This window comes from Manduca sexta, chromosome 24 (assembly GCF_014839805.1).
Source record: "Manduca sexta isolate Smith_Timp_Sample1 chromosome 24, JHU_Msex_v1.0, whole genome shotgun sequence".
NCBI lineage: Eukaryota > Metazoa > Arthropoda > Insecta > Lepidoptera > Sphingidae > Manduca > Manduca sexta.
The window spans coordinates 4,820,643-4,836,000 of record NC_051138.1 but is presented as its reverse complement, the minus strand read 5'-3'; the positions used below and the strand labels follow the sequence as shown (position 1 = coordinate 4,836,000).

Sequence of the window (15,358 nt, the reverse complement as noted above, 5' to 3'; positions counted from 1 at the left end):
AGTTGTTGGCAGTAGAGATCCGAATCGATATTTCTACCTAGCGGTAAAAGCTCATAATGAATAATGCCCTTCCAATCACAAAAACACACACTATCACCTTATTGCGGGTTCAGCCAGGTTTTCTGGGAAGTTTGCCACGGTGCGGGAACCTTTCGGTTAACAGAGGTACTCACCGGGCATGGCTGCTTCGCTGAGTATCTGTGCTGGATCGTGGGTACGGAGGTGTCGGCCGTGTGTCACCATTGTGACAACTGCCCGCTGAATACGACCCAACATACCTTAGAGTTGTGTCCAGCTTGGGACGAAAAGCGCAGCGCTCTCAGATCAGTCGTCGGAGATCCGTCGCTGCCGGCCGTGGTCGCATTCATGGTAGGCAGCCAGAGGTCCTGGCGTGCGGCGGTCTACTTCTGCGAGGTGGTCATCTCGCAGAAAGAGGGTGCCGAAAGGGATCGGGAGAGGGAGGATCCCTCCCGCGTCCAGAGAAGACTTAGGAGGCGCCGGGTGGACGACTGACCGGCGTCTGCCGCCCTGTGGATTAGGGGCGTTTGGAGAAGTCCACCACGGTATCCCCTGCCTGTCGTAAAAGGCGACTAATAGGGGCCACGATGGGGGTCGTCGGCGGGCAACAGGGGGCTGTCCGCCCTAGTGCATTTTTGTATTTTTGCACATTTTTCGGTTGACCCCCGGGATGGACGGCAGTGTGTAGTTGGCATCATGCTGCCGTAGTCGCCTAGGGCGTCCTTCGGTGCGCGGGGGCCACTGAGCCCCTCACCCAGCCAAGAAGTTGAGAGAAAGCGATGTGCGATTGTGGTCTTTCATCACGATTATTGTAGACCACACACATATTTAGCCACTCAACAAAAACTAAGAGAATTTAGCTGGGAGGTGTTAATGCATCTATCATATAGCCCGAGACCTTGAACCTGATTTCCACCTGTTTTGGTCCTTTCAGAAATCTTTAGGCAGTATCAGGTTAACATCAAGAGAGGCCTACCAAAACTACATGTCGCGTTTTTCTATCAGAAGTCATAAAAAATGCGATAATACTTTTTCTCGACCTATTAGTTATAATGTCAGTTACATTACACATACATAGCATATGAATTATACAGGTAAAATATCTAAGCGCTCGTTAATTTATTATTTTATTTTAGGTAAAATTGTATAAATACCCAATTAACAAAATATTGTGTTAAGTTAAAATATCTAAGCACATAAATACGGTTATTTGGGATTCAGCTAAAAATATATGTCAGTCAATATTATATTTTTTTTATGTAGGTAATTAACAGCTTATCGTAGTGTGAGCCATATTTTATTTCAAGTAAAAATGTACAAATGCAAAACATTAAAATTATTCATACAAGTAAGATACACTAAGTTCAAAAATAAATTTCTTTGAGTGTACTAACTTCTATAAATCCAACTTTTTTAAAATGTTGTGTTGTTTAGTGAGAAAAAATATGTGCAATTTACCGAAATTACTAAGTATCTAACCGCTAAAAAATTGTCCTACAGCTACAAAACCCGAATAAAACGAATGCTGCAAAATCTGGCGATTCCTAATATGTATATAACTCATTTTAGGTATATTTGTCGCTTAGATATTATTGCCTTTCAAGCGTCGACTTATTTTCAGAAGAATAAACATGATATATTTTAGTATCTGACAAGCCTTGTAGATGTACAACGTTTGTGGAAGTCAAAATGTGATAAATTCATCTAGGCTTAGACACTAAATCTTTTTTTTATTTTATTGCGGCTTGAATAACGAAACGACCTTGCCGTTCGCCTGATGGTAAGCGATAAGACCGCCCATAAGCAGTAGAAACACCATCCAACACCTTGAATTACAAAGTATTGGTTGGCATTTCACTGCGCTCGCCATCCTGGGACATCAAATGTTAAGTCTCATTATATCCAGTAGTTATACTGGCTACAATGTCCTTCAAATCGGAACACAACAGTGACTACACACTGCTGCTTGGCGGCCAATATAGACCTTGTGGTGGTACCTACCCAGGCGGACTCTCACATATGAGAAACCTACCACCTGTAAACAGTATCTAACACATAAATTTATCATTTGTCTTCAGATATCCTTGACTTTCACTATAAATGCCCTTCGTTTACCAACAATTCCTCATTGCTTGCCAGACTACTTCATTAGAGGCAATCAGGCGAGCGATTTGCTTTTATCATCTATAATATAAAAATGAATCGCTGAATGTCTTGCTAAAGCGCAAATCTCGAGAGCAGTTGAACCGATTTCGCTAATTCTTTTATATAATATTCGTTTAAGTACGAGGATGGTTCTTACGGAGAGAAAAATTAAAAAAATTGCCTGAAAAAATCTAAAAACAACACTTTTCTATTTTCCCATACAAAAGATTCGTCATAATACTTAAAAGTAAATTTGAACTTTAATACCATACCATAAAGTTTAAGTGTTAGTGGAGGGGTTCCGGGAAGGCGAAACAATTGAGTGACGTTAGTATCGTATAAATATTAATGTCAATATGTCGACTGTTAGGCGGTACGAAGTTCGTCGGGTCAGCTAGTTAGTTATAAAAAAAAATGAAATATATTCAGACCAAGAAAATAAAGAGCCTGCTTTGTGGACGCCATCTTTGATTATTCGTTATATATGTAGTTAACGTTGGCAGTACAAGAAATTAGTCTGATATTTTACCACAACACCGGTTTGTATATTCCTGGTCAAATTATAATTCAATTATTACTTTCAGGGACGTGTTGACGTTATTATTACTAAGCTCAAAGTCTGCAAAGGGCCGAAACGTGTGGACTGTACTATAGAAACTGCACAAATGACGTCCGACCACAGCTTCAAATACACATTAAGCTTGAAAGAAAATGTTAATTTGACTAGCGTAAGATAAATTAATTTATAGTATAGGTGAACCTGGTTATAAGTTAACACCATTTTAATTATTTATATAATGAAATTCAATCGTGAAAAAATTGCGAGAGTATTTTTTTAAAATATAAGAAAAAAATTGGACAATTTCTAAGATGTTCAAGTACATTTGAATCAGGTTTAAAAATATACTTTCGTACATATTAGCAAAAAATAAATACAATTTAATGTTGCAGGGAAAACTAATTGGTTCGCAGAACGGCAAAGACTTGATAAAATATAGCATGAAAAAGCCATGCGACAATCTTCTGATACATTCGTTATTAAAAGCGTATGTAAATATATCAAAAGATTGTATGATTTCAAAGGTATAATCATAGAATACTGAATAGTACTTTATAATTACATATTAATTGGAATTTTTGTGGCGGTTCGGTTAAGACTTAAAGGCAGATCAAGCAAGCAATAGCTATTTTGCCGCGTTACGAAGAACCGCCTGTACGCTCTAAGCGTAAAAAAAGATCAAGCCACGATTTCGCCGCTCTGCTCGCCGCAGCGCTCGCCGCAGCGCTCGCCGCTCCGCTTCCGTTTGCTGCACCGCCCGCCACTTAGCCCGTTTTCGTGGCTTGGACCTAGTGTTGCGCATAAATTTCTAGACTAAACCATTCCAAAGGTTTATGCGTAGTGTTCATAAATATAATTTTATGTCATTACGCTATAAACCTCTAAAATTAACAACTAATATATGAGTAGAAAAACCCAATATCACTTTCCCCGACCCGGGATCGAACTCGATACCTCAACATTGCAGTCGTACCGTAGTACAATTATGCAACCGATATATTCATAATCTATAATTTATTAATTATTATTCATACTCAAAAAATAATAATTTGGAATTATATGAGAAAAAAATTTTTTTTTCAGGGACAATACGAATTTATAGTGGATGTAAATACGATTTCACAAAAATATTATCACGGGATATTTTTTTATGGCAATTGGACCTTTAAGACGGTGCTCTACAGCATCAAATGCAATGCCTTGTGCAATCATGTCGAGCTTCTAATCTCCCAGAGGAAGAAATTATAATTTAACCATGCATACTTCCTCTTCTATTAAATGTTTTTCGTGTCAAAAGTGTTTTATTTTGTATCATTATTGGAAACGTATATGGGCTGACGGTTTGGAAGTCATGGGCTCAATTCCACAGTCAGGTAACATTCTGTGTGGGTTCTAAGTTACCTAACATTTACCCTTTGTCTGGGAAGAGAATATATAGGGAGTTGAAGTTAAAAAGGCGGCTGAGCTATTGGTTCGTCCCTATATTATAATGCTAAAAGGAAATATGGAAGAAAGGAATACCACAAATCTTATTTAAAGGTACAATGGGATAATTGGTCTTATTCGTCCAATTTATTCGAATGGATAAATAAATTTGATCATTAACTATTTTTGGAATTAAAAAAATATTTATTTTCTGTTTTGCTTTGCAAGTAAAATATGAATCAACTGCTCTAAACAATAATAAAAAAAAAAAATTTTTTTTTGCTTTGTGTCGTGCACTGTAAGTAATTCACATCTTAAACTGATTTTGAGAAGAGCAGCACTAGTGTCTTGCCAGTTCTTCTGGTGAGAACTGTTTCCAAACTAGTGGTAGAGTTCATATTGCTAGAATCTAAATGTATAACATTTCGGATCATAACACTTCGGATGTGAAAGATGTAGCAAATAATATTGTTAGCATAGAACATTTTAGTGAGGGTATTTGTAACACTTTTTGCTATAAAAACACTGAGCGTTTGACAGATCGAGTTAGTTGGTTGTTGACAGTCATACCGGTCGGTTGGTTGGTGAGATATTTGCGAAAGTATTTCTGTAGTCAGTGATATTTTAATTAGGATCGAATCAGTTTTCTAACATCAGAAATGGGATTAGTAATCGATGCCCATAAAATTGGACTGTGTTCACTACATACCTACGCAATGCTACGATGGAAAACGGTGCCGCGCCTGGTGTGGAAATTCTACGGAGGCGTCTTGGGTAAAGTGACTACGCGAGTTTCGAATGGCGGTTGATGCTAACTGTCCTATCGCAGCAAAAAAACTAAAAACTAATGAACCTAGTGTACATCTCCAAACTAGATCCACTTCCACCAACCATAAACTAACTAAGTATGCCTAGGCATTCCTATAATAGGTTTCGAACTAGAATTATGCACTTAAAAGGACCTCAATTTGGCTATGGATCACATTCAAATTTTGCGGTATACTAAAAAACAAAAATAAACAAAATGATTACTGAAATTTAAAGAGATAATTACCGCAGTAATTGAAAGACATAATTATGTTTATGCGTACAATTTACTAAATTCACATAATTTCATCAGATATCAAAACGTTGTTATTTCAACAGTTTTTATTTAAAACTGTTTTCATTTCGCACAGTTGTTCAGATTACGATGCTTAAATACGCAATTATATTGTCATTTTTAGCATCCTATGTATTTACCCACTCCGTAAATGATTATGTAAATATCTATAAACATAACGTAATTGATATTATGTTTTAACAATAGTATTATTTCGAAGGCGGCAGGTGTACTACTTTTCTATATATTTTCTTTCCTTAATATTAATGATAATCATCTCTCGTCAGTCGACGATCTATTGGACTTCACTCCACTTACCATCAGGTGCATTAGGATCACTTTGCCGCACATGTATAAAACAAAAAAAATATTACTTATACTTTCTAAACAGTATTATTAATGCTTTAACATATTTCTTTCAGTGTTAATAGTGTATATTACTATACATGCTTATTTAATTTTTTCAAGGGTTCGTTCAAGCTATCTATCAACAAATTCGAACAATGTAAGGGTCCGAAGCGGCTAGACTGCTGTGTCGCATCAGGGGAAATTATAAATGGTTCAACAATTGTTTATGATATAATAGTACAACAGAATGTATCGCCTACCAAGGTATGAATCTAGAGAAATATTTTTACACACATACACATCATTACGCATTTAATGAAATGAAATGAAATGATTTATTTGAATCTGTAAAATGTTATACATTATTTAGATTCCGTCAATATTAACTCTACCACCAGTTCGGAAAGCAGTTTTCACCAGAGGAGAACGGGCAAGAAACTCTGGTGTTGCTCTTTTCAATCAGTTTAGGGTAAAGACTACAGTACATGATAAAGTAAGAAGAAAAAAAAAACAAAAAAAGTTTAGAGCAGTTCATTTATCCCCGGAAGGATATGCAGATGCGCAACTCCAGCACCCACTTTTCGCCAAGTGTGTTCCGTCCCATGAGGTGATAGGGGACGAGTCTATCGCCATATCAGACACAACTTTCAGACTCCGGGCTGATACTGAGCAGACAAATCCAAATATCACTCTGCCCGACCCGGGATTTGAACCCAGGACCTCGGAGCGCTGCCGTACACCGCATGCAGTAACCATTTACGCCACCGCGGTTGTCGGTGAAATATATTTTACTCTGTGTGATATTATTATTGAGAAAGATAGGTGCGTGTGTAAGCCATAATTACTATGGCGATCGTCGAGAGACTAGCGACGATTTTTGTTGGTTGACATTATATTTGGACACAAGGACTTCTTACAAGAATTTAAGGGTACTTCCCATCGCGTTCAACGTAAAGAAAACTATATCTTCAAATTAATATTACAGTTTAGATGTAATGTGTTAAATGACGTGTACATACAATAATACATAATATGAGAACCTGCACACCTGTGTACACCATGTTCAATGTTCATGTGCGTTACAGACCGAAAACTGAATTAAATTAATTCACTTCGCAAAGTTAATGAAATTACCTATTTTATAAAGTTGCGGTCTGCACACAAATACGAAAAAAATATATTTCGGCTATGCGTGCTACACTAAATTAACATATTTTAAGTCTGCAATTTGCAGTATAATTCATGGAAATAATAACCATTTTTTATTTCAGGGGAAAATAGTCGCAATGACTAAAGACAAACAGTTTTTAAGACTACAAATGAAGAAGCCATGTGAACATTTATTCTTGAGGCCCTTGTTCCATACAATGCTTAATGTTAGCAAAAATTGCGTCATAATGAAAGTAAGATTTTTTTATTATTTACTATAATCATGAAACTTCTGGTTCATCGTTCTTCTAAAAGATTCTTTGATAAAGGTAGCGTGCAGCATTCAGGTACAGCTTCTTATGAAGGAAAGAAATAAGTAGTTGTACCATATTATTGATTACAATTATTGATGTCCCATCCCCGGTGACCGTCCTGAGCCGAGGTCCGTATCTCGTTAGTAGGTTGCCCTCAGGATGGTCGCTTAATTTTCAACGGTTGCTAGCGCCTAAAGCACTTACCCAAAGGAGTTGTAATTCCAAAGGTTACCGTGTTCTTACAATAAACAGTAATCTCTCAGACTTAGGTAACAGCATCTAATCGATTGCACGTACTCTATATAATTTATTTAAAGTCTAAATTATTCGATATCTATCTAAATTATTTAAAACTTCCTCACCAACTTAGGGCAGTTTTAGCGTATTTGAGCTCATAAAACTCTCTTAATGAGTAGGTATTAATAGATGGTGATCGTAGAGAGAATAGTAAATTAAAAAAGTTTTAAATAAAATTTAAACAAAAAATGGTAATAACCGGGGATCGAACCTGAGAGCTCAACACTGCAGTCGTGTCGTAATACAACTACGCCACTGAGCCAGACAAAATAAAAAGATACCAGAAATCACACATAGTAAAAAGAATTCAATTTATAGCGGCTTAGAATTTAAAATTGCTGAATATATATTTACGGTCAACGAATAATGTAATTAAGGTCTATCTAAAGTAGCGATCATCAGTCAAATCTATTAAAAATATTAATACTAGTCAATTATACTCTTTCTGAACATTTCACAAAAATACGATAAGGGCGAAAAATACTATAAAACAAAACAATATACCAGTCTTATAGACTTTATTTACCAAATGTTAATATCCTAAAACAAAAATACTGCAGGAATCTTTATTCCAGTATATGTAACTATTTCAACGTGGCTAAAGATGTTTCCAATTGAGTTAAAATCGGAATAGATACTGACAATACGTGGGAGGTATAAATGACACGTGCGTTTATCCATTTAAAGTGAATGCGATGTAATGCGATGCTCTCGGCTTCTGAGTTGCTAAATATAAAATTGGTTTTCTGATGTATTCATTTATGCTTTTTTGGCTTGTTATATATATATATATATATATATATATATATATATATATATATATATAGGTATTATTAAGGTATGATGAGAGATTCAAATCATAGCTACGTTTACTTATAAAGCTGAGGAGTTTGTTTGTTAAAACGCGCTAATCTCAGGAGCTACTAAACCGAAATTGAAGATTTTCCACTAATTGGAGCCTACATTACTCCTGAGTGCTATAGGTAAACTTTAGAAACATCAAAAACTTATTTTGATACTAAAATCTTGTTTAATTTTACTTTATTTAAGGAAACAAGAGAAAATCAAATGTATAGTTACCTAGTAAAGCTGCTATAGGTATAACCTTTATTTAAAGCTAAATATACACTAGTTGACGACAGACGTTGTCCCGTCTTAACTATGAATTTGCAGCGCGCATTCTGTCAATCGCTGACAGTTATTTCAAACAATTGACAGTTATATAAAATTAATACTGTCGTTAAGTTTTCTTATTTTTTTTAATTTTCCGCGCAATTTCTTGAATTTTTTCTTTCATAAGAACCTTCTCCTGACAATAACAAACACAACAAACAAAAATAGTGAAATCGGTCCAGCCGTTCACGCGTGATGGCGTGACCAAGGGAAATAGGGATTCATTTTTATATATATAGATAATATTATAAAACAAAGTCCCCTTTTCTGTCTGCCTCTATTTTATCGATTTTCTCAAAATCTACTAAAAAGATTTTTATGAAATTGGGTATAGAGATAGTCCAAGACCCAGAGAAGGTTTTCTATCCCGGGAAAATATAAAGCGGAACTTTTTCTTCTTCACGCGGGCGAAGCCGCCAGCAAAAGCTAGTAATACATAATCTAACCACAATGTAAAATTGATGTTTATTAAATAATATATTATAATAAATAATTATGTTATTAACAATAATTCTTTTAAACAGGGCCACTACAACTTTAAAATAGACATACAAGAGGTGGCACAGAAGTATTACGACGGTTCGTTTCTATTCGGGCATTGGACATTCAAATCAATCTTCTACAATGATGAATGTAATTTTTCATGCACCGTGGTAGAGGTGGAATTCTCTCCGAAGAACAAAACTTCGTAACATTAATGTTAATTGCAAATTGAAAATGATTCGTGTGTTCAACTTTGTAACTTAAAATGTTTGTTTTATTATTATTGTATATCCGGTTCCAACAGGTCGACATAATTGTGTCGACTGTCGAGGGTTAATCATCTCTCGTCGTTCGAGGGGTAATCATCTCTCGTCAGTCGACATTCTATTGGACGCCATTCCACTTACCATCAGGTGCAGTCGGGTCACATTTCGGTGCCTGTATAAAAAAATATGAGGTTTACCTACATAGCATTGTGGGATTTTAACTCATTTTTGCTGTTGCTATGCTATCAAAATGGTTACACGAAAATTAACAATATTTAGAATTTAAAGCTACTTTCATTTAAAAATATATTAAAAAAAAATTGAAAAGAAAACCAAACGATTTTTTTATTTTATTTAATCTAACAAAATAAATTATTATAAACTATATTTACAAAAACATATTTCGTGCTATTCAATCAATCGAAAGGACAATCTTCTTGATGATCGATTTTGACGCAGTACATCCCTCGTGAGCTGGAATAAAGAAAATTGTTATCTTATCATAGATATATAGGTTAAAAATCGAGTCAAGATATTGGAAATGCGGCCATGGTATTTCAAAAGGAATATTATTTTTACATAATATATTTCAATACAATAATTCAAAAGATTATACCTTATCAAGTCAAACTCAAGGATATAGAATGATTTTATTCCGCGATAATAGTTTCACAGACACTTCTAAATGATGTCTATGAATCGATTAAAATGAGTACTTTACACTTAGACAATAAAATATAATATAGTAATAGGTTAATAAAAATCTTAAATATTATCATTCAAACCTATTCAGCGACTGATGGGTTTACTAAAAACATATAAAGTGTGTGTGTTTGTTTTATATTTGGATCTTTGTATGTTTGTTAGAAGGAAACGCAGATATAACTGAACGGATTTGGATGAAATTTAATTTACGGGTAGACCATTTTCGTTCCCGGCAATTTCGTCGCTGTCATATCAAAATACCGTATGTTTAAATACCCTGTTTCAGGAAACACAAAAAATGTTTTTTTTATATGTAAAAACTGTTTTGTTTACTGTTTCTATTCAACCATAATATCCTTAAAACAGATTGTAAGCATAGGGCCGTCTACATTATTTTTTTTATAAAAACCAAATATATATTTTGATATGACAGCGACGATTTGCTCCCATGGGAAATAAGGGAACTTTATAATCGTTTTTTTTTAATGCACGGCACTGGCATTGCTCGGAGTTTTAGGAACTTTTGTAGCGGGAAAGGTTTTTCACGCAGCCAAAACCGCGAGCAACACCTAGTCTGAAATATAAGTGAAATACCCACCTCTCTGGTATATCATCTCCGATACGCACAGGTTTCCTGTCATAACTTATACCCCATCTGCTCCTCGAAGAGTCTCCCTGGCAGGCGGAGTTGCAAGGGACGCCCATCAGTTTGAGACTCCGACGCACGCTGGCGGCGAAGTAGCAAGAACTCATAAAGTGGCTACAACGGGCGATTCCTGATGATAATATCATGACTTTTATTAATTACACACACACACACACACACACACACACACACACATCATCACGCATTTATCCCCGAAGGGGTATGCAGAGAATCCGAACCCAGGACAGGGCCACAGAGCGCATTCGTACCGCGCATACAATACAACTACGCCACCGAGACAGTCAGTTTAGAGTTTTTCAGATCAGAGGCAGTTTTACTAATTATTATTTATATTAAATGTCTATGTTTTCTTCCATCTACTCTCACAGCACTGTAATATGGTACCAGTACAACAATTCCTGTCACATCGGCATGAGCCAGTCTAAGCAATTAATGTTCAAATCACACAACAAGTTGTCCAACCTTGAAATCAGACTCAAGATTTATGCATTCAACACTCGTATACAGTGTCAAAAGACCAAAAAACGGTTATCAAAAATCGATATTCCAAACCATAAACTGTCATGCAACCTAATCAAGAAGAATATTGAAACTGGCAAAATAAGTAGATATAATTGAAAATATACAATTTGAAGTATTGATCAAACGATTTTAAACACTATTTACAATAAAGAAAGAAATATTTCTCATGGAGAGATAGAATATATTGGTCCGTTGGAACACTTTTTACATCAAAAATATCGTGTCTGTAATGAGTGTAATCTAATTTCGAACACGATGTTCAGAATTATGACTTTAATGACTAAGAAGAATCAATTACAGATGCATTTTATTGTACTCAATGGATTCATGTCGCCAATTAACATTTTCAAGAAAAAAATAAATTAGTTCGAATTGCGAAAACTCGAAGAATGCTTTAACGTTAATTTAGTATAGAATATATTAAAATTGTTGTTTATGTTTATGTTCTGTCTTACACTAGGCATCGAATAATTAAAAGAAAAATATTATTTTAAACATAAGAGATATTGTAGGTCAAAGAGCAGTGCAAAGAAATATAGCACATTATTCATAAGTGCATCACACTCCACGGAAGAGAAAAAACTGGTTCAACATAATATTATGACAGTAGGAAACAATAAACTGTTATTCATCATTTGATCTACTTTTTATATAAAGATACAAAACAGAAAAACAAACACACATCACACCGTTATCCCCGGAGGGGTAGGCAGAAGTGCAACCTGGGCACCCACTTGGGTACAAATTCCAGACTCTAGGCTGATACTGAGCAGTGATTTAGGAATCCAAAAAATATTCAATTCTCACCAAAAAAATGTTTTTTGTATACGAAAAAATGGCTCGGTAAAAACTACTGCAATGTTTATTTCTGTCGTCAACAACTTCTCCCAGCACTATAATGTTCGGAAGAACATTGTGGAGAGTGCAATTTATGGGCATTATGAGACTTAACAAGAAAAAGAGATTTGAAAGAAGTTTGGTTACTATTGCTACTATTTCTAGCAGCGTGCTAGTCTTGTTTATCTATACAAAAATATATATACTCACGCATAACATGTCCCCTGCATCCAGGCTGGCGCCGTCCTCCGTTAACACAAAAGTCCACGTGACCTATCTGGCCAGCTTCCCCGAGAAACCCTGCATTCGTGTGTAGCACTTGTACGACGTGAGCATCGTCTCGAGTCAGGCGGAATTGCCTTGACCCATAGGCAGAGATGAGAGGCCGGGCTGGGTCCAAACCTAAGGGTTTGAAAACACTTATTATTTTTTGTTTACAACCATGGCAATGAACCTTTAAAGTCGATTTTAACATACTTTAAACGTGTATTTAATTTTTTTTATGGAAACTGTATAATTACACAACAATTTGAAACCATCGATCTTTTTATGATGAAGTCTGGAGTTGGATAGTGGACCTCTACAATGGTGACTAGTAAAAATCTAGACTTTCGTATTTTCCATACTTTATCATTTATATTTCACATTTCTACAGGAGTTTATGTTATAACTATCTTTCTAAAGTTACTGCTATTACTTACGTTGGTCTCATCAACTGGCACGTATTTTTCATTAAAGTATACGTTATCGTTTAATTAAAGTATCGTTTAATTCAACAGCGCCCCGTGTGTTTGGAAGTGTATTTGGAACTAAAATATGGCACCAGGTAAAATTGGGCACATTTACATATCAAGTAGTAAAGGGTGAATATTTGAAAATAGACATATTCGGTGTTCCTAAAATAAATTCAAATATTGCTCCCAATTGCGATCTTTATCGATTCGATGTAAAGTTTATCGTAATTATATACTATTTAAATCAAAGGCACAGTCTGTAAATCGATATTCAAGTCGGAATTTGGATTTGAAAAATGTTCACGAATGGCAATGAGAAATGACACATATGGTAATTAGTATTTGAAAAATGGTAATTATAGTAGGTGGTTGGTAGGTAATAAGTAAATAAATAAATACCGTTAAAATCATATAATATATTATATTTATGAATTATATATAAGTCTCTAATATATAAAGATTGAAAACTAACATATCTACTCATTGCCACCATTATAATATATAATAATTGTAACGCAACATGATTAACCGATTTTGCTCTTAATAATCAACAAAGTTTGATCAGCAAAATAAATAAGTACATCTAACAAAATAACAGTCTTGTTTAATTACTACAATAATATTGTATTTTAAAACCAACAGAAATGAGAAAATCCATTATAAAAATGCGTTAAACATTGATCTTGACTTAATTCTTCAAGGAAATAATGCTAAAATGATACAATATGTCGAATGTCGACGGACCACCTTATATTCAGAGGGACTAGTTGCTTCGGGTGTTTGAAATGAATTGTAGACATACTAAGTATGTCGGAAAATTACAATGTGATAGCAAAAATGAATCTTCTAATACTATGAATAAAGACTCTATTATTGATGAGTTGGGTTAGTGAAACTCTTGTGCTAGACGATCTGTCAGAAGACCCCGGATGTCCTGTTGTTCAAAAATATTATGAATCTGATTCTAATTCAAGTTTAAATATCTTTTAAGTTCCTATGTTATAATTTATCAGTTTATCTCATAACCTTAATTAAGAAATACATTTACATGCGACTTGTTCAAAATATTATTTTTAGTTGATTTTATTTTTCATATAACAATTCCGATAGATCTAAAATCTTTTCAACATTTCTTTCTTTGCAGTCTTCTAGCTCTTGGTGTTAATTCTTAAGCTGATAATATTTTTTCTGTGCTCTTCGTTTTTTATCGTTGTTTTTCTTTCTGTTTTTCCTGGGCGTATAATAATAGGATCAGCTTTAATTTTTGTGTATCTACTTCTAAGCACAATTCTTAAGGCTTTTGCTTATACTTCTTCATTAGATTTTTTTATTCCCAGGCATCTTTAAACTCAAAAACAGTGAGATGGTAAGCGATACGATCACCCATAAACAGTAGCAAGTCTACCTGGAATTTTAAATTACAACGTACTGTGTGGTACTTCACTGCGGTTGTCATCCTGAGAAATCATAAGGCGTTAAGTCTCAAGATGCCCTGTAATTACATTGTTTACAATTTTCTTCGAACCGACACACAACAGTGCGTGCACACTGTCTCCTGGCAGCAGAAATAAACACTCAAGAGAGCTACCTTCGTTTTATCTAAAACTTCTATTGACTGGTGATAGGTCTCTCATATGTGAGAGTCCGCCTGGTTAGGTACCACGGCAATGTCTATTTCTGCCGCCAAGCAGCAGTGTGTAGTCACTGTTGTGTTTCGGTGTGAAAGACATTGTAGCCAGTGTAACTGCTGGACATAAAACTTAACATCTCTTGTCTCAGGATAGCGAGCGCAGTGGAATACCAAACTATACTTTGTAATTCAAGGTGTTGGATGGTGTTTCTGCTGTTTATAGGCTGTCGTATCGCTTTCCATCAGGCGAATGGAGGGCTCGTCTCTTCATTCAAAGCTAATAAAATAAAAAAAACTATTAGTGAACTCTCCTAATATAAGAATTTATTAAACCATTAATTGCATAACTCTTTATACTATTATTTACTTTTTAGGGTTCAAATAACGTTTATTGTCTTAAGTTTATATAAACAAAGTATAAAATACGATAATAATACATTTTTGTTTACTTCAACTTTACGCAATACTAATTACAATTTGTTATTGCCAATTACCGTTTACCAAATTTCAAACGGTAAACACGGTAATTATAACGACGGTAAGTAGTTTTTGCTACATTTTATTTTATAAAACATTCTTTATACTACTTTATAATTTAAGAAACCATAAAACAGGACAGTTTTTTTATGACGATAATTATAATTAATCCAAATTGTAAATAAGCAACACAGACTTACCACAGCAAGCTCAAACGGAAATGAGAAAAATTTGTGACAAACGCTTTTTTTCGACCATAAATACGAGCTGCAGCTGCCGTATAATCAATTCTTGATGTGTAATCTGCTTGAGTCGCGAGAGGAAACTCAGCTCTAGCCGCAGAATAAACCAAACAGGCACCGACCCGTTCCGTTTAAGTTTTAACACTATGACTATTTCAACAAATGGTAGGTAGAACAATGTGTTGGGACAAATTTCAAAGTGGTTAAAAATAATGTTAAAGTGATATTTATAGTTTGTAATTTGGGTAGCTTGTAGAGTATGTAT

General features: G+C 34.9%; 3 protein-coding genes and 1 long non-coding RNA gene across 4 annotated transcripts in view; 3 read left to right on the top strand and 1 right to left on the bottom strand.

Annotated features, from left to right (window-relative positions):
- Positions 1–63: 63 nt before the first annotated feature.
- LOC119190426 lies at positions 64–513 on the top strand. The gene has a single exon (XM_037442378.1). It carries the CDS (start codon positions 64–66, stop codon positions 511–513), a length of 450 nt encoding a protein of 149 aa, XP_037298275.1.
- A 2,240-nt stretch (positions 514–2,753) lies between these two features.
- Positions 2,754–4,011, top strand: LOC115443915. Its single transcript, XR_005112895.1, has 3 exons — positions 2,754–2,891; positions 3,115–3,246; positions 3,806–4,011. It is a non-coding gene; the product is annotated as an uncharacterized LOC115443915 (long non-coding RNA).
- Positions 4,012–4,822: 811 nt separating this feature from the next.
- Positions 4,823–9,317, top strand: LOC115443919. The gene is made up of 4 exons (XM_037442377.1): positions 4,823–4,921; positions 5,718–5,861; positions 6,869–7,000; positions 9,055–9,317. Exons 1-4 carry the CDS (start codon positions 4,823–4,825, stop codon positions 9,220–9,222), a joined length of 543 nt encoding a protein of 180 aa, XP_037298274.1. The 3' UTR covers positions 9,223–9,317.
- Positions 9,318–9,637: 320 nt separating this feature from the next.
- LOC115443911 (phospholipase A1) overlaps positions 9,638–15,358 on the bottom strand; it is a 42,535-nt gene continuing 36,814 nt past the window's right edge. The window contains exons 6-8 of the mRNA XM_030169515.2: positions 12,221–12,412; positions 10,583–10,760; positions 9,638–9,753 (exon numbers count right to left, since the gene is read on the bottom strand). Coding sequence (XP_030025375.1) covers positions 9,696–9,753; positions 10,583–10,760; positions 12,221–12,412 — 428 coding nt within the window. The 3' untranslated portion in view covers positions 9,638–9,695. The remainder of the gene's footprint in view (positions 9,754–10,582; positions 10,761–12,220; positions 12,413–15,358) is intronic.